At 41.7% G+C, this 21,465-nt stretch overlaps 1 protein-coding gene and 1 non-coding gene across 6 annotated transcripts in view; one reads left to right on the top strand and one right to left on the bottom strand.

The window, feature by feature from the left end:
* The first annotated feature begins 1 nt into the window (after window position 1).
* The window catches only part of Smg6 (SMG6 nonsense mediated mRNA decay factor), a 222,766-nt gene continuing 201,302 nt past the window's right edge, over window positions 2–21,465 (top strand). For 3 of the 5 annotated variants that reach the window (XM_034504241.2, XM_076936309.1, XM_076936311.1), the window contains exons 1-8: window positions 2–144; window positions 3,517–5,269; window positions 5,880–6,072; window positions 6,625–6,735; window positions 8,709–8,815; window positions 9,061–9,139; window positions 18,876–18,986; window positions 19,363–19,575. In XM_034504241.2, the coding sequence (XP_034360132.2) occupies window positions 57–144; window positions 3,517–5,269; window positions 5,880–6,072; window positions 6,625–6,735; window positions 8,709–8,815; window positions 9,061–9,139; window positions 18,876–18,986; window positions 19,363–19,575 (2,655 nt within the window). In that variant the 5' untranslated portion in view covers window positions 2–56. The remainder of the gene's footprint in view (window positions 145–3,516; window positions 5,270–5,879; window positions 6,073–6,624; window positions 6,736–8,708; window positions 8,816–9,060; window positions 9,140–18,875; window positions 18,987–19,362; window positions 19,576–21,465) is intronic. The other 2 variants (XM_076936312.1, XM_076936313.1) reach the window with 2 other exon arrangements.
* LOC117712120 (U6 spliceosomal RNA) lies at window positions 9,687–9,792 on the bottom strand. The gene has a single exon (XR_004607196.1). It is a non-coding gene; the product is annotated as a U6 spliceosomal RNA (small nuclear RNA).

The following is a 21,465-nucleotide window of genomic DNA, read 5'->3' as shown; positions in this document are numbered from 1 at the left end:
TCCTGACTGCGCGCGGCGGTGGAGGAGTCGCCGCAGCTGTAGCAGCCGCCGCGAAGATGGCGGAGGGGTTGGAGCGTGTTCGGATCTCCGCGTCGGAACTGCGAGGGATCCTGGCCACTCTGGCTCCGCAGGCCGGGAGCAGAGGTGAGTTGCGCCGCCCAGCTGCTGGGCCGGGCCTGCCCGCCCCGCCTCCCTCTCCTCTGCCTCCTCCCCGCCCCGTCCGCAGCGCTCCGAGCCCCCGCCCCTTCCCCAACAGCGCCCGGGGCCCGCGGCGGCCCCTGTGAGACTACGAGTCTGGGTCTCGGCTCACTTGGGTCCTTGGGGCAAAGCCCAGCGCGAGTTTTAGCCTCCGCCCTCTTGCTCAGCGAGGCGCCGTGGTTGTTCTCCTGTGCCCTAACCTCACGCCAGCGCCAGAATTCCAGTCCTGAGGAGACACGAACTAGCTTGGGTGCTAGGGTCCGGTAGAGGCCCCGAGACGTATTGTTCCCCTCTCGCCCCCAAATAGTCTGTGTATGTGTACCTTTCCGTAGTCCTCCGTTCCGCGTCGGAGAGGAGGAGCTGGGGAAATTGAGGAGAAAGGCTTAACAGGCTAAGACTTCCCTTGCTCAACTTACAACCCCCCACTCCCAAGGCTGGCTTCCAGTGCTACGCCACTGGAGGGATCCAGGACCTCAGAGAGCTGACTCTGTTTTGTTTTGGTCTTGGCGTGTGTGGAAGCAGTTGTGATCAGAGAGAATGCTTAATTTGCCAGTCTCCATTCGCATCACAAAAGCTCGAGAAATATTTTAGTGTCTCACCTCCCCTTCATTAGCCAGTGTTGTTTAGGATGACAGTTACAGTAGATACCTTCTCTAGGAATGTGGCTAGAATTTGTGAGGTTGGTTTTCATTGGCCAACTGAATTGGATTAACCAGGCTGTTTTCTCTCACTGCTCTGGAAAATTGTAGTCACCACCACTCCTGGCTCCGCCCCAAAACTAAGTTTAAAAGTTTACTCAGGCTGCTGAGGTTAAACGGCTCTATCTTAGTTCGCATTCGGTGGAGAAGCTAAACTTTCGCCAAGGCAGCAGTATCTTTTATTCTGTTTGTTTTTCTTTTGAGACAGTCTCATCTTGTAGCCAAGACTGGCCTTGAATTTACAGTGTAACACAGCCTGGCCTTGAGTTTGTATACTTTTCCTGTTTCAGCCTTCTGAGTGCTAGAATTATATGCATATACCCAACTTTCAAATCAGAAATCTAAAATTTTAGTCCCCCCCCCCCCTTAACAAAAAGTGGGTATAGATGCAGGCGTATAAATACTTGGCTATCAGCTTGTTTGCATTTGTATTTACATAATAATTCTGTACTAGCATTTTATATAACCTGAGTACTGGATAATATTCTCACCAGTTCCTGTCATTTATTAACTGTTTGGTAGGTATTTTTAGTAGTCTCTCCACTGTAAGCAACAGATAAAAAAAAAAATAAAATAAAACTGTTTACCACTCAGTGGAGCTTGGAGAGTGGTTTATAAAGCCCTCTGTTTCGCCCAGCGATGGTGGTGCACGCCTTTAATCCCAGCACTTGGGAGGCAGAGGCAGGCGGATTTCTGAGTTCGAGACCAGCCTGGTCTACAGAGTGAGTTCCAGGACAGCCAGGGCTACACAGAGAAACCCTGTCTTGAAAAACCAAAAAAAAAAAAAAAGAAAGAAAAAAGAAAAAGAAAAGCCAGGGCTACACATAGAAACCTTGTCTTGAAAAACCAAAAAAAAAAAAAAAAAGCCCTCTGTTTTTGTTGTTGCTGTTGTTCTTTTTCTTCCTCCTCTTCCTCCTCTTCTTCCTCCTCCTCTACCTTCTGCTCTTCCTCCTCTTCCTCCTCTTCCTCTTCTTCCTCTTTCTCTTCATCTTTTCCTTTGTTTTTGAGACAGGATCTCATATAGTCCAAGTAAGCCTCATACTCTGTGGCCTTGAACTCTTGATCTTGCTGTCACTTCCCAAGTGCTAGAATTTGTAGGCATGGATTTGACTGGGTTCTGATATTCTTGAGTCCTTTAGTCTTTTGAGAGCATGTCACAATCCATCCATTGGTGCCTAGGCAAAGCTCCTCTAGTGGAACCTTTTTTTCTTCTTATATTCTGTCATAGTAGCAGTTGGTCTCAGTATTCTAATGACATAGTCTAGGCAGTATTTTCTTGAAATGATTCTTCTGTTGGTTGTTGTTAAAGAGTTGGTGCAGATGAATGGTTTTGAAGATTGTAAAAAGAATTGTTTACTGTTTGCTTCAGTAGGAGGTATGTGATTGTGGTGTTGGTATCCTAAAGTTGTAAATTTGTTGTGATCAAGGTCACACACTGAAGTTGAACATAGTTTCCCAGAGATATCTAGGACTGAGGCTTGCTATGCATACCACTCTAATATGTGTATGTATGTGTAAATATATGTTTACATATGTAATATAGTTAATATGTAATATAGCTAGTAAATAATGATGGAATATATGATACATATATACCAGTAAATATGTTTATGCAATGCTGGGGGTTGCTCCTAGTGGCCTCTTATATGTGAGGCAAATACTGTGCCACTGGGCTATATTTCCTTCTCCATTCTAATACAGTAAAAACCACCTAGAAAAATATTACAGGGCCGGGCGGTGGTGGCGCACGCCTTTAATCCCAGCACTTGGGAGGCAGAGGCAGGCGGATTTCTGAGTTCGAGGCCAACCTGGTCTACAGAATGAGTTCCAGGACAGCCAGGACTACACAGAGAACCCTGTCTCGAAATAAAAAAAAACAAACAAAGAAAAAATTACAGACAGGAGGAAATGCTAACCAAGTGTGATATACACTTCTGCAATCCAGAACTTGGATGGCTGAGGCAGGAGGACTGTGATTTTGAAGTCTTTCTGGGATATATATGGTGAGACCCTGACTCAAACAAAGAAAGGAAGAAAGAAAGGAAGGAAGGAAGAAAGGAAGGAAGGAAGAAAGAAAGAGGAGTTCAGCGATTAAGAGCACTGACTGCTCTTTCAGAGGTCCTGAGTTCAAATCCCAGCAACCACATGGTGACTCACAACCATCTATAATGGGATCTGATGCCCTCTTCTGGTGTGTCTGAAAACAGCGGCAGTATATTCATAGACATAAGAAAATAAAGAAAGAAGGGATGTGTAGACAGAATAATTTAATGGCTGAACATGTTAGAGATCTTTAATGCTGAAATAATGAAGTAGTTTGGGGTCTCTGAGATCTGAATAGGAATATGACTTGGGTACATCAAGAGAATACAACTCCCCCCTATTTCTATGACTCAAGTACGTGTAACTCTAACACAGTTAAATTCTTAGCCTCATTCCTTACTAAACACATATAACTCCAAATTTCTGCCTTTGTAGAAATGTTCTTTCCTGACCACCAGTATTACCATTTGGATTTGTAGTTCTTGCTTATTTTTGTTATTGTTGTTGTTATGTAACTAGAATGACAACTTTCCCTCCCTCTCTTCTCCATTATTCTTTTCTTCTGTCAACATAATAGAAAACATGAAGGAACTAAAGGAACCCAGACAGCGCAAAGATAATAGGCGCCCAGATTTGGAAATCTATAAGCCTGGACTTTCTCGACTAAGGAATAGACCTAAAACTAAAGAGGCTTCTGGGAACGAGGAATTTAAGGATGAGATTGTGAATGACAGAGATTCTTCTGCTGTTGGGAATGATACACAGTTTATTAAAGTTTGCAAGGAATTGGACAGCCAACAGCAAAATGGCCCTATAGATGCAGAAAATAGTCAGGCACAGGAGACTTTCTCAAAGACTGTTGGACTAGAGGACCGAAGTCTAAAACTCATCAAAAGAATCAAGAAACCAGACCTGCAGATCTACCAGCCTGGAAGGCGATTGCAGACCATTACCAGAGAGTCAGCAGGCAGAACAGATGAAGACGAGATCCTCAACCAAGTGGAGCAGTTGAGGATGGAGGAGGATGAGTGTAAGGGAGAAGCTATAAAAGAAGAAGTTATAAACAAACCGGATAAAACCGAGATAGAAAAGGGCCAAAGTAATGACCGTGTAAGAACTGCCAAGGGAGAAAAGGGGAAAAAGATTGAAAAGGGGGAGGGGTCAAAGAAAGTCACTGCTGACTCTGTCCAAGGAAAGCCTGGCTCTGTAAAGAGGTACTCTCGATCAGACAAGAGAAGGAACCGCTGTCGCACTTGCAGTACCAGCTCAGCTGGTAGCAACAACAGTGCAGAGGGAGCTGGCCTGACCGACAATGGATGTCGCCGGCGGCGCCAGGATAGGACCAAGGAGAGGCCACGACTGAAGAAGCAGGTGTCTATGTCCTCAACTGATTCCTTAGATGAGGACAGAGTTGATGAGCCTGACGGATTAGGGTCCAGGAGGAGCTTAGAAAGGAAGAAGCATTTAGAAAGAAATTGGTCTGGCCACAGTGAGGGTGAACAGAAAAGCAATGGTAAAGAAAATCGAGGTGCCCTTCGTGTCACTTTTGATGCAGAAACCATGAGTAAAGACTCCCCTGTGGTGAGGTCAGTCAAGGAGAATGTGGATAGAATGAAGTCTGACAAAGGAAGCAGTGGGGGTAAGGGCTCTGAGAAGCAGGAGTTCAGAAACCCAAAACAAGAACTCCGAGATCGTGGTCGTGGTATTCTGATTCTGCCTGCCCATACTGCCCTATCTGTCAGTTCATCTGGTTCTCCAGAGTCTACACCTTCGGGACCTCGACTTTTATTTGGATCTGGTAGTAAGGGATCTAGGAGTTGGGGCCGAGGAGGCACAACCCGCCGACTATGGGATCCAAACAATCCTGATCAGAAGCCTGCTTTGAAAAGCCAGACACCTCAGCTACATTTTTTGGACACTGATGATGAAATTAGCCCTACATCTTGGGGTGATTCACGTCAGGCCCAAGCATCTTACTATAAATTTCAAAACTCTGACAACCCCTATTATTACCCTCGGACACCAGGCCCTGCCTCTCAGTATCCCTTTACAGGCTATAGCCCTCTGCAATATCCAGTGGGCCCTACAAATGGTATGTATCCAGGGCCTTACTACCCAGGCTATCCTGCCCCCTCAGGACAGTATGTATGTAGCCCTCTCCCTGCTAGTACCATGAGTCCTGAGGAAATAGAACAACATGTGCGGAACATGCAGCAACAGGAGCTTCATAGGCTTCTCCGAGTGGCTGACAACCAGGAACTGCAGCTCAGCAACCTGCTTTCCCGGGACCGCATCAGCACTGAGGGCATGGAGAAGATGGCTCAGCTCAGGTACTGAGTGTTCTTTCCTACTGTCTTGCTTAGAGGGAAATGGACAACTGTAGGTCTCCTGTGGCTGAGGAAGGTAGAGGATTTTTAGGTCAGCCACTGAGTATTACCTGCCTTTCACATGAATCCCTACCCCCAACAACTCCACTTTGGCATGAACCTCAAGCCTAGAGTCTTGTGCATTTTACATTAAGTGGCCTATCACTGAGCCACACTTGAATCCCCTTTACATTGATTTTTATAAGCAACAGACAGTTGGGAAAATAAGTTTTAATTTTAGTCTTCAAGCTGAGTATAGTTTTTACTTTAGGGGAAAAAATGTTTTTAGGGGAACATATAATATTATTTCCAGAATGCCAATTTCAGCTTGCACCAAAGAGCTTATCAGCTCTTCAGTGTAGGTGTACACATACAGCAATATGCTATTTTCCTAGATGTAAGTATGTTCGGAAGACATTCTGTTATGTAGAATAGGACCAGTATGAGTAGGACGCCTGGTCATAGTTCAGATTTCTTGTCAGGAAGGAGGTGGCTGGTTTGCAGGGGTTCATATCTTGGGTATAGCCTTCCCTGTGATGTATTGAAGCCAGACTTTACATGAATTTTATTCCAGAACTGAACTACTGCAGCTGTACGAGCGCTGTATCCTCTTAGATATTGAATTCTCTGACAATCAGAATGTAGATCAGATCCTGTGGAAGAATGCTTTCTATCAGGTGATTGAGAAATTCAGGCAGCTTCTCAAGGATCCAAATATTGAGAACCCAGAACAGATTCGGAACAGACTCTTGGAGCTCTTAGATGAGGTAAACACCATCATCATTATCATCATCATCATCATTATCATTATTATTATCATCATCATTATCATCATCATTATCATGTTCTCAGGATAAAGTCTGAAGCATTCTTTAGTTTGTTTGTCTTTTCTACTGGAGATGTTTTAGAACAAAATATTGCCAAAACCCTTATTTTTTTTTCTTGCATTTAGACCTGGTCTACCTGTATTACTTCCTTTGGAGTATACTTACAGACAATTGGAGCTACTTTTTTTTCATTGCTCAACTACTGAGCTGCATCTCCAGACTCAGAGTTACTTTTGAACTTGAAAGCTTTCTGAATGAGAGGGGTAGGGGTGGAAGGAATGAGAGCTGAAAGAGTTGGGGAGTGGTAAATGAATCATATCTTTTAAAACATGGGAGGCTTATTATAAACTGTTGCTGAGGTTACTTGACGGCCTCTAGTACCTTTTATATAGGATATCTGGACATTGACAGATTGTGAAAGGGTCATTTGCCCCAGGATCTGGTAAGTAGATGAGAAAAACTGATTGATTCAGATTTTTTTTCCCTTTATAGGGCAGTGACTTCTTTGATAGTTTGCTTCAGAAACTACAGGTTACTTACAAGTTCAAACTGGAGGACTACATGGATGGGCTTGCCATTCGAAGCAAGCCTTTACGAAAAACAGTAAGCTAGTTTCTTTATTTAGTTTAAATTTATTCATCTAGGTCCAGCTCAGTGGTGCACACCTTTAATCCCAGTACTTGGGAAGCAGAGACAGATCTCTGTGAGTTCGAGGCCAACCTGGTCTACATAGTGAGTTTGACTATTTGGACTATTTGGAGGACTATTTGGAAGTCCTCAAACAAAAATGTATTCATCTATTTAGTAAGTATTTATCTAGTACCAGTTATAGCCTAGGCAGTGTGCTGGGTGTTGAGTGAACAATATACTATGGTATAGGAACAGATAAATAAAACTAACAATCATAAGCAGGACACTGTAATTGGTATATGTTAGTAATCCTGGATTAGGAGTTCAAGGCCAGCCTTGCTACATAGTTCCAAACATGTCTGGGCTATATAAAATTCTGTTTCAAAAACAAAAAACAAATTGTAATATCATACACACTATGATGCATTTCACACTTGTAATCTAAGCACTTGAGAAAATGAAGCAGGAGGATTGCCATGAGTTTGAAACCAGTCTTGGGTACATAGTGAGTTCTAGAGTAGTCTGAACTACAGAGTGAGATCATGTCTCAAAAGAAAAAAAGGAGGCTGGAGAGATTACTGAATTATTAAGAACACTTGTTGTTCTTAGCAGAAGACCTGGGTTTGGTTCCTAGCATCCACATGACTACTTACAACCACCTGTACCTGCAGTTCCAGGGGATCCATGCTGCCTTCTGACTTCTGCAGGTACCACACATGCAAGTGCTGCACAGAAATACCTATGGACAAAACACCCAAACACACAAAGTCAAACATTTTTTTAAAAAGATTTATTTAATGTATGTGAGTACACTGTAGCTGTCTTTAGACACACTAGAAGAGGGCATCAAATCCCATTACAGATGGTTGTGAGCCACCATGTAGTTGCTGGGAATTGAACTTAGGATCTCTGGAAGAGAAGTCAGTGCTCTTAACCACTGAACTATCTCTCCAGCCCCCAACTTTTTGTTTTTTTAGTTGTTTTGAGACAGAATCTCAATAGATAGATCAGATACCCTGGAATTCATTGTATAGTTCTGGCTGGTTTTGAAATCCAGATCTGCCTGCCTTAGGCTTCAGAGTGAAGATTATAAGTGTGTACCCCCATGCCTTATGGGGTGATTTTTTGTTTTGATTTTATTATTTTTTAATCTATGGTCTTTCACTGAATATGGAGCTCACCACTTTGGCTAGACTGGCTGGCTGGCAAGTTCAGCTAACCTCTGGGTCTCTTCCTCCCTGCCTACTACAGGAAGCACATGGGGCCAGGCTCAGCTTTTATATGGGTGCTGGGAATCCAAACTCAGGTCCTCATGCTTGTGCAGCAAGTATTTTACCTATGGTCCATCTCTCCAGCCCCTGAAATAAATATTCTAAAAATTTGGTTTTAGTTTTATTTTATCTGAGTGTTTTGGCTACATGTATGTCTATGCACCATGTGTGTGCCTGATTTCCACTGAAGTCAAAACAGGGCATCAGAGTGCCTGAACTGGAGTTACAGATGACATTGAGCCACCATGTGGGTTCTGGGAACAGAACCCTGCTCTTCTGCAAAATCAAGAAGTGCTCTTAGCAACTAGGTCATTTTTCCAGTCCCTGTGTATTTTTAAACACAGACAAGGAAACCCAGTTTCAGGCATTCCAAAGGCTTCCTTGAGATCTCAGAGACTGCTTGACTTACAGTTTTAGAATGTTCTTTTCCATTTGTGTGGGATTCAGAGTAGGAATTACCACTCTCTTAAGTGCTGTGTTTATTCTTTATGTCATATTGTTGGCTGTATTTTAGTGTTCAAGGTTAGGTTGAGAACTTGACTCTTTTGAGGTCTGTGTTTTACCTTGTCATTCTTCTATTAGATCCCACTTTGTGTGTGTGTGTGTGTGTGTGTGTGTGTGTGTGTGTGTGTGTGTGTGTTTGGGTGCTGTACTAACCAGTTGTCTCTTCTGTAGGTGAAATATGCCTTGATCAGTGCTCAGCGAAGTATGATTTGCCAAGGAGATATCTCTAGGTATCGGGAGCAAGCCAATGATACAGCAAACTATGGGAAGGCTCGAAGGTACTTTTTACCTCTCAACTCATGATGTCCCTCCCCTGTGTGGCAAGCATCTATCTGGCCAGTTGAGCTGCCTCTCATAGGGGATGTCTTATAGTTGTCCTTAATTGGTCCCTTTAATTTTGTTTGACCTTGCAAGGGCTACATCTAGTTAACTTTCTAGTATACGACTTAAGTAGAAGTGCTATGAGGATGGACTGGGAAAGAGTTGATAGGAGTTAGCATTTCATTCTGTTTTTCTATTCTAGTTGGTATCTGAAGGCCCAGCACATTGCTCCCAAGAATGGCCGCCCCTATAACCAGTTGGCTTTACTGGCAGTGTATACGGTAAGAAATCCCATGGATAAGGGAGTTATTTTCTAAGCAGTTTGTTATCTTTTGAGCTAGAGTTTGTTTCACTATATAGCCCAGCTTCAGATTTGTTATCTTTTCTTCAGCCTCCTAAGTGCTAAGATCAGAGGCATGTTCCACCACACCACAAACAAGTTTCTTAGGAGACTGATTTAATTTGTATTATTACATTTGTCTCTTGTTGATTTATTTAATGTGTGAAGATATGCATGTAGAGATCAGAAGACTTTGAGATCTGCTTCTGTCTTACCATGAAAGTCTCAGAGATTGTATATGCTGAGCCTCTTGCTAGCCTCTGAATTTATTAATTTACTTCTTTATTAATTTATCTGTTTTGTTTGTTTGTTTGTTTGGTTGGTTGGTTGGTTGGTTGGTTGGGGCTTTTTGAGACCAGCTTTTGTGTAGCCCTGGCTATCCTGGAACTCACTCTGTAACCTAGGCTGGCCTTGAACTCAGAGATCCCCCTGCCTCTGCTTCCCAAGTGCTGGGATTAAATGTGTGCACCACAATGCCTGGCTTTATTTTTATTCTGTTACTTTTAGAAATATGGAATGATTCATTCTTGTACAGGGACCATGCTAATCTCTGTATTGTTTCAGTTTTAGTGTATGTTTTACCAAAATGAGCACTGGGTTTATTTATTTCCTCATTTATTGGTTTTCTTTCTTTTTTCCTTTTTTTTTCTTTTTCTTTTTGAGACAGGGTTTTACTGTGTAGTCCTGGTTGTTCTGGAACTCACTCTGTACACCAGGATGGCCTACAGAGATATACCTGCCTCTGCCTTCTGAGCGCTGGAATTAAAGGCATGCACCACTACCACCCTGCACTGGATTTATTTTTAAACAGATTCTTATTTTGTAGCCCAGGCTGACCTTGAAGTTGCATGCCTTTCAAATACTGGGCTGGAAAGCATGCACTATCATATCTAGTTTAAAATAGGGATTTTTTTATTTTTTATTTTATATATATGAGTGTTTTGCCTTTGTGTGTTTGTGCACTATATGTGTACAATGCCCTCAGAGACAGGAAGAAGGTATTAAATATTCTGGGACTGGAGTTACAAACTTGTGAGCTGTCACGTGGATGTTGGGAATCGAAACTTGGGTCCTCTGTAAGAATAGCCAGTACTGTTAACTGAGGAGCAATCTTTCTAGCCTTATAAATTCAATTTTGATAGCATCAACTCCAAGATTGATTTCTTCCTATCCTTGGCCAAAAACCAGTCCTTTCAGTCTTTCATTCTCAAAGTTCTTTTGTTGCTCTCTCTTTTTAAAATGTATATGTATTTATGTATGCACATGTGCATGTGTGCCAGCCCCTGTTTGAATATGAGGATCACAGGACAACTTGAAGTAATGGTTTCTCTTCTACTACCATGGGAATTCAAAGGTTCAAACTTGGGTCATTAGGGTTGATGGCAAGTGTTTTATCCGATGAGCTATCTCTTCAGGCCTTGCTTCTGATACTTTGCAGTGAGTTGTCAGAGGACCCACACTTTTGTTGGCTTACTTCATACCTTCACTCTACTGCATTCTATTTTCCTAAAGGAATGGTACTCTCCAGCAAACAACAGCTTGTTACTCTGCATCTCGTTTCCTTTTCTTTCCCTAGGCTGCTCTAGAAAGAAGGTAAGGATTCTTTGCCTCCCTCCCTTAAGGGTCTCACTCAGCCCTCAGCATTCAGATCTTCTTTCCCCAGATGTCTTTTTTGAGACGGAGTCTCATTGAGTAGGGGGAGGGGGATGGCGCCCTGGCTGGCTGAGAACTCAATTTATAGACCAGGTTAGATTCAAACTCAGAGACTGTCTGCCTTCCCAATGCTGGGATTAAAGGCTGAGCCACCATGCTGTGCTTTCCCAGATCTCTTGACACTCCTAACTTTTTGTTTAAAGTGGCTACTTAGCAGATACACTTGATCACACCTCTCTATATTTTACCAACTTCCTTTGAATGCGGTTCTAATCAGGAGAAATGGACCTTGGGAACTGAAAGGACTCTAGGCCAGAAGCTGAAAGAAGAGAAAAAGATGTGGGTGAGGCAACTATAAAAAATAGCTAATGTGATTATCAGCAAAGAGAAGAGTCAGTCCATCTCTCCCATCCTGCTCTGTCCCTCCTGCCTCCCCCTCCTTTCTGTCTAGTTTTCTGTCCTTTTCTTGATAGGATTTTGCTGTATTGCTTAGACTGTTAGTCCTTTTCTAAGCCTCTCAAGTGCTGGGATTGCAAGCCATGAACCACTGTACCAGGCTCTTGTATTTGTTTTTGCATTGGCTTTGTTGTTGTTGTTAAGGAACAGGGTTTCACATAACCCAGGCTGGCCATGAATTTGCCATATAGCTGAGGATGACACTAAATCCAGTCTTCTGCCTCTGTTTCCCTAGTTCGGTGATTTATAGGCATTTGTTGCCATGCCCATTTTTATCTGGTGCCACAGATCAAACCCAGGGCTTTATGCACCTACCAACTAAACTGTATCCAGCCCCTATGACGGATGCTTAACAGCTTCTAACATCATTGCACAAGCAAGCAATATTGGAATGTTTTTACATTCCCCTTTTGTTCATAATGGAGTGGTTTTTTTTTTTTAAGATTTATTTATTTATTTATTTTATGTATACAAGTACACCATTGCTCTCTTCAGACACACCAGAAGAGGGCATCAGATCCCATTACAGATGGTTGTGAGCCACCATGTGGATGCTGGGAATTGAACTCAGGTCCTCTGGAACAGCAGTCTGTGCTCTTAACCACCGAGCCATCTCTCCAGCCCCCATAATGGAGTTTTTAAAAGGAAACTTTTGCTTAGGGATTAAAATAGTTGATTAAATATTAACATTTACTGAAGCTCTTTTTTAACTTATAGAATCATCTTTCAGGGAAAAAAACAACTTGTTCACATTCTTTTTTGTTTTCTGGTGATTTAAAAAAATATTTTGCCTATGTGTATGTGTAGTGCATTTATGAGTCGTTTGTGTTATGGAGAACAACTTGTGGGAGTTAGTTCTTTTCCTCTATCTTGTGGAGAAAGGCTCTTTCTTGTTTGTGTAAGCCAGTCCACAGGCCTCTGGGTGCTTCAGATCATGCCTTCCATCTCATTGTAGAAGTGCTGAAATTAGAGATGCGTGTGCTTTTTGTAAGTTTTAGGCATCAAACACAGGTCATCAGGCTTATGTGGCAAGTAAGTTTACCTATTGAGCCATTTTATCAGCCCTTTTTGGTGTGGGTTCTTGTTTTGCTTTGTTTTGTTTTGTTTTGCTTTGTTTTGTTTTGTTTTGTTTTGTGGGACAGGTTCTCACTCTGAGCCAAGGCTGGCCTGGAATTGACTGTGGTCTAGGCTGACCTTGATTTGAGGCAGTTCTCCTGCTTCTGTGGTGCTTAGGATTGTGGACGTGAGCCTCTGTGCCTAACCCTTTTTTTGTCTATTGGCTCCTCTTTTCAATTAATCCCCCTTCTGTTTTCATAAATTATTTTTGTTTTGTTTTTGTGATGCATTGAGTTTCTTTAGAGTTGTTTACAAGAACATGGCTATCTTACAAATGTCTAATCTGAAAAAAATCTCCATCAACTGATAGCTAGCCTTATAAAGGGGAAGGCCTTATAAATGGTAGGACAGGGCTGGAGAGATGGCTCAGCAGGTAAGAGCACTTACTGCTCTTCCAGAGGTCCTGAGTTCAATTCCAAGCAACCACATGGTGGCTAACAACCATCTGTAACAGGATCTGATGTCTTCTTCTGGTGTGTCTGAAGACAGCTATAGTGTATTCATATAAATAAAATAAATAAGTTAAAAAAATAAAAGGTAGGACAGCATTTTTCCATTGAACTATGTATACCTAATTCTTTTTTTTTTTTTTTTTTTTCCGAGACAGGGTTTCTCTGTGTAATCCTGGCTGTCCTGGAACTCACTCTGTAGACCAGGCTGGCCTCGAACTCAGAAATCCACCTGCCTCTGCCTCCCAAGTGCTGGGATTAAAGGCGTGTGCCACCACCGCCCGGCTCCTAATTCTTTAAATACATTAGCACATAAAATCCTTTTTTATGTGCTCATTGGCCATTTACATTTTATTAGAGAAATATCTATTGAAATAATTTGTCATCTGAAAATTGAGTTATTAGGCTGGAGAGATGGCTCAGTGGTTAAGAGCACTGACTGCTTTTCTACAAGACCCAGGTTCAATTCCCAGACCCACATAGCAGCTCAGAGCTATCTGCAATTACAGTTCCAGAGAATCTGAAGCCCTCTTATGTCATCCGTAGGTACCAGGCACACACATGGTACACAGGTATATATGTAGGCAAAACACTCATCACATAAAATAAAACGATAAAAATTGAGTTGTCTTTTTTCTTGAGTTGTTTGATTTCCTCAGATATTCTAGGTATTAGACATTAATAATGAGAATAACCAAAGGGAAGATGGGCTTATTTTAACTCATAGTTTGAGGGTATAGCCCAGAGAAGATACGGCAGGAGCTGCTAACATCATACTCCCAGTCAGGGGACACAGGGGGATGAATGCTGGTATTTTGCTGGTTTGCTCCTTTTTACATTCGGTTTGGGGACACATTTACCCCCTTCCACAGAGTGTTGCCACCCACATACAGTCTGGTTCTTATCTCAGTTAAATATGGCAGGGAGCATCCTCACAGATGTGACGAGAGGTTATTTCAAATCCCATCAAGTTGACAGTCAAGAGTAACCATTACTGTGTCCTTTCAGGACCTTGCATGAGTGCTCTTTTACAGAGCTACATTTCCATTGTTAAAGACACTACACTATTTCCTTATAATATTGTTAGTACGTTTTGTAGGCAGGGAAGCATTTGAGACAGGGCCTCATGTAACCTAGTTGGCCTGGAACTTAGCATTTGATTAAGGATGATTTTATCCTACCATCTCCCCAGGCTTGAGATTACAAGGGTCTTACCACAGGTTGAAAGCTACGTGATGCACGGCTTTATTTGTAAATTGTCAGCTGGCTCCATTGCTCCATGTTTGCTCTATCCCAGCACAACTCCTTTATCTGTTGCAGGTCTGATAAGAGTATGAAAATGTTAGCTTTCTAGTCTTCTTTTTCTAGATTGTTTGCACTGTGTGGGCTCCCTTAGAGTTTTGTATGGGTTTTAGGACTAGCTTTTTGTATTTGTATTTGTATTTAATTTGTGTTTGTACAGTATCAGTCATTGGAATTTTGGTTAAGTAATGAACTTATAGGTTTCTTTGGAAACTCTTTTATCTTTTAACAGTGTTGCAGCCCTCTCCACTCCACAATTGGTGGCCACTGTATCCCGGCCCAAGCTGCCGCTCCGGTCTGCGGGTCAGGGTCTAGAGAGAGAGAGAGAGAGAGAGAGAGAGAGAGAGAGAGAGAGAGAGAGAGAGAGAGAGAGAGGATAAAGGGGAAGAGATGAGAAGAATGGAGACAAGACAGAGGTTCTGATCAAGTCTCTGATCAAGTCTCGTTTATTGAAGGGAAATCTGGGGTATTTATATGCTTTTGCCACGTGCCTTGCAGGTGTTGATATGACATAAGCCTTACAGGCGTGGATACCACGTGCACCTTATAGGCACATAGGGCATGGATAGCACGTGGACAGCATGTGAACTGCATGCCTTGCAGGCGTGGCTACCATGTGAGCCTTGCAGCTGGGGGCAGTAAACAGCAAAACAAAATATGTGGGATATCAGAGTGTGCTTCAGCTGTTGTAGGCTGTTGAAAAACAAGTCTCACGTCAGGGTATATGGTTCCAGATGGCTACAAAGCTGATAGCCGCTTTCTGCTAAAAGTCGGCTCCCAACATAACAGCCTAACAAGATACAACTTTGTTTACTTAGGTCTTTAAAATTGTTTAGCACTGTTTTTTAGTGTTCTTTAGAGTATAATTATTAGCCTTCCTTGCTTAAATTTATTCCTAAACAGATTATTTTTCTTGATATTGTTGATTTTAAAAATGTGCCCTTGACTTCCTTCCGGATTACTTGCTGCTCAAGCAGCTTTGCCACACTTCCTCCATGGGTTTCGCCATTCTGGCCAAATTGTTATTTTTTTCTTTCAGAGATTTGGGACTCAGATTAGTGAGTGCTTCCTTTCAGTTTTTTCTTCCTTTGTCTCACTCACATTTTCATTGTCTCTTAACATTTTTCAACTTTTCCGTCTCCTCCAGTCAATCATTCAATGAACTTCATGTGTTGAGAACATGTTTGTGTGTAATGCTTTTCAGAGTTCTATGAGTGATATCATAGATGATATGCTTTCCTCCTTAAAACAAACTTCATTTATTGTTAGATACACAATTATTTTGTGTTAAACTTAAAAAAATACTGCAAATTAAGATACATTTGGCAATGGACAGGAGAGACGATCTTGAGCAGTGGCTCAGCCTTCCTAATACTGTGACCCTTTAATACAGTTCCCCATGTTGTAGTGACCCCCCCACCCCCAAGCCATAAAATTATTTTCAGTGTGACTTTATAACTAATTTTGCTATTGTTTTGAGTCACAATGTAAATATCTGGTATGCAGGATATCTGATATGCAACCCCTGTGAAATGGTCCTTCAATCACCAAAGGAGTTGTAACTCAAAGGTTGAGAACTGCTGGCCTAGAGGTTAAGAAATTTTGCTGCTCTTGTAGATCAGGATTGGTTCTTAGCACTAACCACATCTGGTGGTTTATAACCTGCTGTTACTCAAGTTCCAGAGGTTCTGATACCCTCTTCTGCCCTTTGCTGTTACTGTGTTCATGTACATTAGCCTTCTCCAACACTCATGTATATGCATAATTAAAAAGAAAGAAAATAAAGTAGATACGGCTCAATGATAGCTTTTTTTTTTTTTTTTGATAAGATTTTGTTTGCTTGTTTGTTTATTTTTGAGGCAGGGTTTCTCTGTGTAGCCTTGGCTGACTTGGAACCAGGCTCTCTAGAACAGGTTAGCTTTGACTCAGAGATCCAAATATGTCTGCCTCCCTAGTGCTGGGATTAAAGGTGTGTGCCACCATAGCCCTGTAAGACCATCTTGTGTAGCCCAAGCTAGTCCTGAACTTTCTATGTAGTCATGGATGATCCTGAATGATTCTGATCTTCACAGATTCTTGGCTCTGGGTCACTATTTTTAGTGGTAGATACTGATTTCAAGTTGTATTTCAGTTTTAGAAATGCTTAACTGGCCGGGCGGTGGTGGCGCACGCCTTTAATCCCAGCACTTGGGAGGCAGAGACAGGCGGATTTCTGAGTTTGAGGCCAGCCTGGTCTACAGAGTGAGTTCCAGGACAGCCAGGACTAAACAGAGAAACCCTGTCTCGAAAAACCCAAAAAAAAAAAAAAAAAAAAAAAAAAGAAATGCGTAACTGTAAAAAGTAGAGTTGATAAAATAGTTTGAAATTAAGTGAGTTGGTGTAAGTAGAGATTAGTTTGAATTGGTATGATACTAAAAATATCTGAATATAATTGTGTATCAGATGTGCTGGCTATCTGTATGAATTATGGAATTTCATATTCACAGGACTCACATGTGTGCAAATATTAGCATTTTGCAAATAAGGAGACCTCTCTTGGTAAACCATATTTAATAAATATGGGACCAACATTCAAACTCAGACATTTGACCTTAAAACCTGGGCCAATAGCCATGCTAAATAAATATTAGATTAAAAACTTTGAAAAATGAGGAAATGCTGAGAGAAAAGATTTTTTAAAAAATGTTTTGAGACATTAATGGGAATGGTGAAAATGTATATGATGTAGGAGAGACACTTCAATGGTCTGATACTCTCCTTTGTGCTTTCATTGTTGTCAGCCTGTTTGCCTGTCTGCATATCGTCCTTCCTTCCTTTCTTCCGTCTGTCTGTCTGTCTTCTGCCTTCTGCCTCTCTTCCTCCCTTCCTTCCATATGGAACTGAGTCCAGAAGTTCTTTATTCTGAGCTACACTTTGAGCCACTCCCACTGCCTTTTCTCTGAAGTGTGTATGCTCTGGTTATGATGCCAGGGCTAGCCTTGAATACCTGGGCTTAAGCAGTCCTCCCATTTCTGCATCTAGAGTGACTGGGATATAGATCCATGCTGTTCTGCTCAGCCTCCTTTAGTCTTTGTTGTTGTTGTTGTTGTTGTTGTTGTATATGGTCTCTCTACATAGATAGCTCTTGCCTGTTCTGGAATTTGTTGTATAGGCTAGGCTGGTCTCAATTCACAGAGAATCCTCTGCTAGGATTTTAAAAGCATATGCCACTCCGCTTGGCATTTTCCTTTATTTTTTTCCTCATAAAATAATCACAAAGTGTTAATATGATAAATTTATTTAGTAATGTCCACAGAATATTCAGTATACCTAAACTGTAAACAACTGGCCTCATTAAATACAGCTAAGCTCAAGGCAAGTGATCATTATCACATCATAAGTAATAGATACTATCTCTAAATCTAAAGATACTCTTCAAGAATACTAGTATTTCTGTATTAAAAGTGAGCATGGGCCAGCAGAGTGGCTCCACAGATAAAAGCTTACCTGCAAACCTGACTACCTAAATCCAGTCCTTGGGACCAACATGGTGGAAGGATAGAACTGACTCCTGAAAATTGTCTCTGACCTCTACACATATGCTGAGGCATGTACTTGTTGCTTAGGCATGCCCCCCACCCCAATATATATAAACATTTTTTCAGGTTGGGCATCTTGGCTCATGCCTTTAATCCTAGTATCCAGGAGCAGAGGCAGGCTGATCTCTGTGAATTCAAGGCCAGCTAGGGTTATATAGTTAGACCCTGTCTTAACAAAATAAAGAAAAGGAGGATATGGAATGGTGGTACACGCCTTTAGTCCTAGCACTTGGGAGGCAGAGGCAGGCGGATTTCTGAGTTCGAGGCCAGCCTGGTCTACAGAGTGAGTTCCAGGATAGCCAGGGCTACACAGAGAAACCCTGTCTCGAAAAACCAAAAAAAAAAAAAAAAAAAAAAAAAAAAGAAAGAAAGAAAGAAAGAAAGGAAAGGGAAGGAGGATATGGGATCTTAGGAAAATTGTTACCTAGCCTTTCTAAAGTCTCAGTCAAATCCTGGATGAGCTAGTGTTTGAATCTGCATCTGTCTAGCTCAGGATTTCATTATAGTATACTGAATAATGACAATAGCCAATGTGAAGAGAATTGAATATTCTCTAAAAACAAAACATAATTGCTGTTTATATTTTAAGGGATTTCTTTGTTCATTTTTCTTTCATATGAATATCTGTTCTTAAAGTACCTCTGCATATAAGATAAAGAACCATACTGGTCTAGAAAAACTCACTGATGTGATTACCTTGACTTTTTGAGTGGATTGCATTCTGGTTTTTGCTGGAATTCCTTACAGTTGGAGTGACAGGGCAGGAGAGATAATAGTGTTTCTTGTATCAGCTGGGTATTCTGGTGTTAAAGAAAGCTTAGCTTGGCCAGGTGGTACAAATGGATATCCAGCTATCCAGGTGGGGAGGGGAAGCTTAGATAGTAGGGTCACAAGTTCAAGGCCTGCTTGGATTACAGAAGTTTAGGTGGGTACCAGATTGGCTAGTTTAGTTAGATCCTACCTCAAAAAGACTGGGGCTATAGTTCAGTGGTAGGGCATATGCATTGTATGTACAAGTCCCTAAGTTTACTCACCAGTACTTTTTTATAAAAGGGAGAAACAAACAAACAAACAAACAAACAAAACAATCAGTTGACCAAGTATATCTGACTTCTTTCTACAGAGGAGGAAGCTTGATGCTGTATATTACTATATGCGAAGTTTAGCAGCCAGCAACCCTATCCTGACTGCCAAGGAGAGTCTCATGAGTTTATTTGAAGAGACTAAACGAAAGGTAAGTAAGAGTGCATGTGAGCCTATTCTTCCTAGGAGAATGCATGTCTTCTGGGCTGAAGTGTGTGAGGAGATGACGAAACACATCTTTACATAGACCCTCTGGGCTTCACTGATGGATTGTCAGTTGGCCCCTGCAAAGAACGGATATTGAAATTGATTTTCAGGAGGGTTTGCAGGTCCTTTAGAGTGTGCCTGTTCCACATCATCTAGTTCACGGAATTAATGAAATCTATATGGCAGCAGAGATGGTCTCTGCCACTTTGGTATGGTAGTAGAAGCCTTAGATTTTTAGTCTTTAGACTGTAAACACAGATGATAGAGGTGTTTTCCATTAGCTGACTAGGAGAGTCTGAGCTTGTGTGTTTGTTGTATAGGCTGAACAGATGGAAAAGAAGCAGCATGAGGAATTTGATCTGAGCCCTGATCAGTGGCGTAAAGGAAAGAAGTCTACTTTCCGGCATATTGGGGATGACACTACTCGCCTGGAGATCTGGATTCATCCATCACATTCTCGGTCCTCCCAGGGCACTGAGTCTGGCAAGGATTCTGAGCAGGAGAATGGTCTGGGCAGCCTGAGTCCCAGTGATGTAAGTTCCCAAGAATGATGTGATGTAGTGAGCCAGACTAGCTCAGCTAGTCTGGCTGCCCCAGGTCATGTAATTCTGTGCAAGCTGGGGCTGAGGTATAGACAGGTCCCAGCTTTAAGACATTTATCTATTTAAAGAAAAAGGATCTTATTTTGTATACCAGGCTGGCCTGGAACTCACTATGTAGCCTAGACTGGTCTCTAACTTGTGACAATCCTCTTATCGGACTTGCTCATATAGGGCTGAGCCACAGTGATTAGCACCCCCCATTTATTCTGGAGAATACTACCTACTAACTCTAGGTTCCCTTATGTCTCTTTGGTTCTCACAGATCCCTTTATCTTTAGCATGTGCTTCCCTTACTCACCACTCTGTGGCACTGTAGAATTTAGTAAGTGTAGAATTAGAAATTGTTTTGGTGCTTTGAGTTGAGCATCACCAATTTGTATGAGAATTTGCTGAGATTTGTATTTCGCTGAGATAATGTACTTAATCTTGGATGGCCTTCTGTTTGGAGTATGAACTAAAGCATCATGGGTAGGCTGGTTAGTCTGTTTTGTGATCAACCATTATTTATTTATTTATTTAGATTTGTTTAATTTTTATATGTGAATGTTTTGCTTGCATTATGTATATTATGCACTACATGAGAATCTGGTGCCAGAGGAGGTAAGATGGGGTCAGATCCCCTGTATCTGGAGTTAAAGAAGTTTTTGAGCCATCGTGTGGGTGCTGGGAACTGCAAGAATAGCCACTGCTCTTACCCACTGAGCCATCTCACCTTCCCTAAGCCTTTTATGAGGTAACCTCTTATGGTTTAGAGTGTGCCAGGCTAACAGTTCAGAAAATAGCATCTTCCCTTTCTGTTTTCAAAGTAGCATTCTAATAGAGTGAGCAGTTAGTTAGGCTTAAATGTAATGGACTTTGTTTAGGGCTATTTACCTGATTTTCTGTGAGCATAGTAGTCATTCGTCTGTTGAAGTGTGAAGAATAGAAGTTATCTACAGAGGAAGGAAGTAGAATGATAAAGTACATCCCAGGCAACTGGACTAGCCATCTATAGATTCCTGAGCTCAGGGAGAAAGAATATGGAGAAAAATTGTTCAGTGAGAAGAATTCAAATTAGTTATAGAAGGATTTGAACCAATAGTTTTAGAGATGGAAAGATATGTGTCCAAAGAGCTTGATTAGATGAGGGGAGCTCAGAGAGAAGAGAGAGTCAAGAGTAGCACCTAGGTTTCTGGTTTAGAAATTGAGGGGGTGGTGCCAGGTGACCACGTCTGTAAGCCTTGTACTTGGATGGTTGAACAGGGGGATTAAAACACAAATACAAGGCTATACTGGGTTACCTAGTAAGTTCTAGGCTAACCTGAGCTATAGTATAAGATCCTCTCAAACAACATTAACAACAAAACCTCAAAGCAAAACAAAACCGAGTAGATGATGGTCAGTTTCTTAGGGTGGACTATAATGGTAGACAGGTTTTAGGACAATGATAATGATTTTAATGTTAGAGCTGTTGCATTTGTCATTGCAGTAAAGATACTCAGATGATAACAGGTGACTGAAACTGAGGAGAGTGGTTTGGATCAAGAAATAATTCTTGTCTGGGGGGGTAGAGATGGAACACAAGGTCTCTCTATTATTAAACTGTATTCCTAGTCCTGAAAAGGACTAATTTTGAAGGCATCTTGCTAGATAATAATGACACCATGAGAATTGAATCATTTGTTCCAAGTTAAGAACAAATGGTTGGCATGATGGCTCAGTGGGTAAAAGTGCCTAGAGCCAAATCTTGCAATTTGAGTTTGATTCCTGGGACCCACATAGTGGAAGGAGAGAACGGACTCTCATTAGTTGTCTTCTGACCTCCGCATATGTGCCATGGTG

Source organism: Arvicanthis niloticus, chromosome 6 (genome assembly GCF_011762505.2).
Source record: "Arvicanthis niloticus isolate mArvNil1 chromosome 6, mArvNil1.pat.X, whole genome shotgun sequence".
Taxonomy (NCBI): domain Eukaryota; kingdom Metazoa; phylum Chordata; class Mammalia; order Rodentia; family Muridae; genus Arvicanthis; species Arvicanthis niloticus.
Note: the sequence above shows the minus strand (reverse complement) of the source record. Positions and strands in the feature narration are given on the sequence as shown.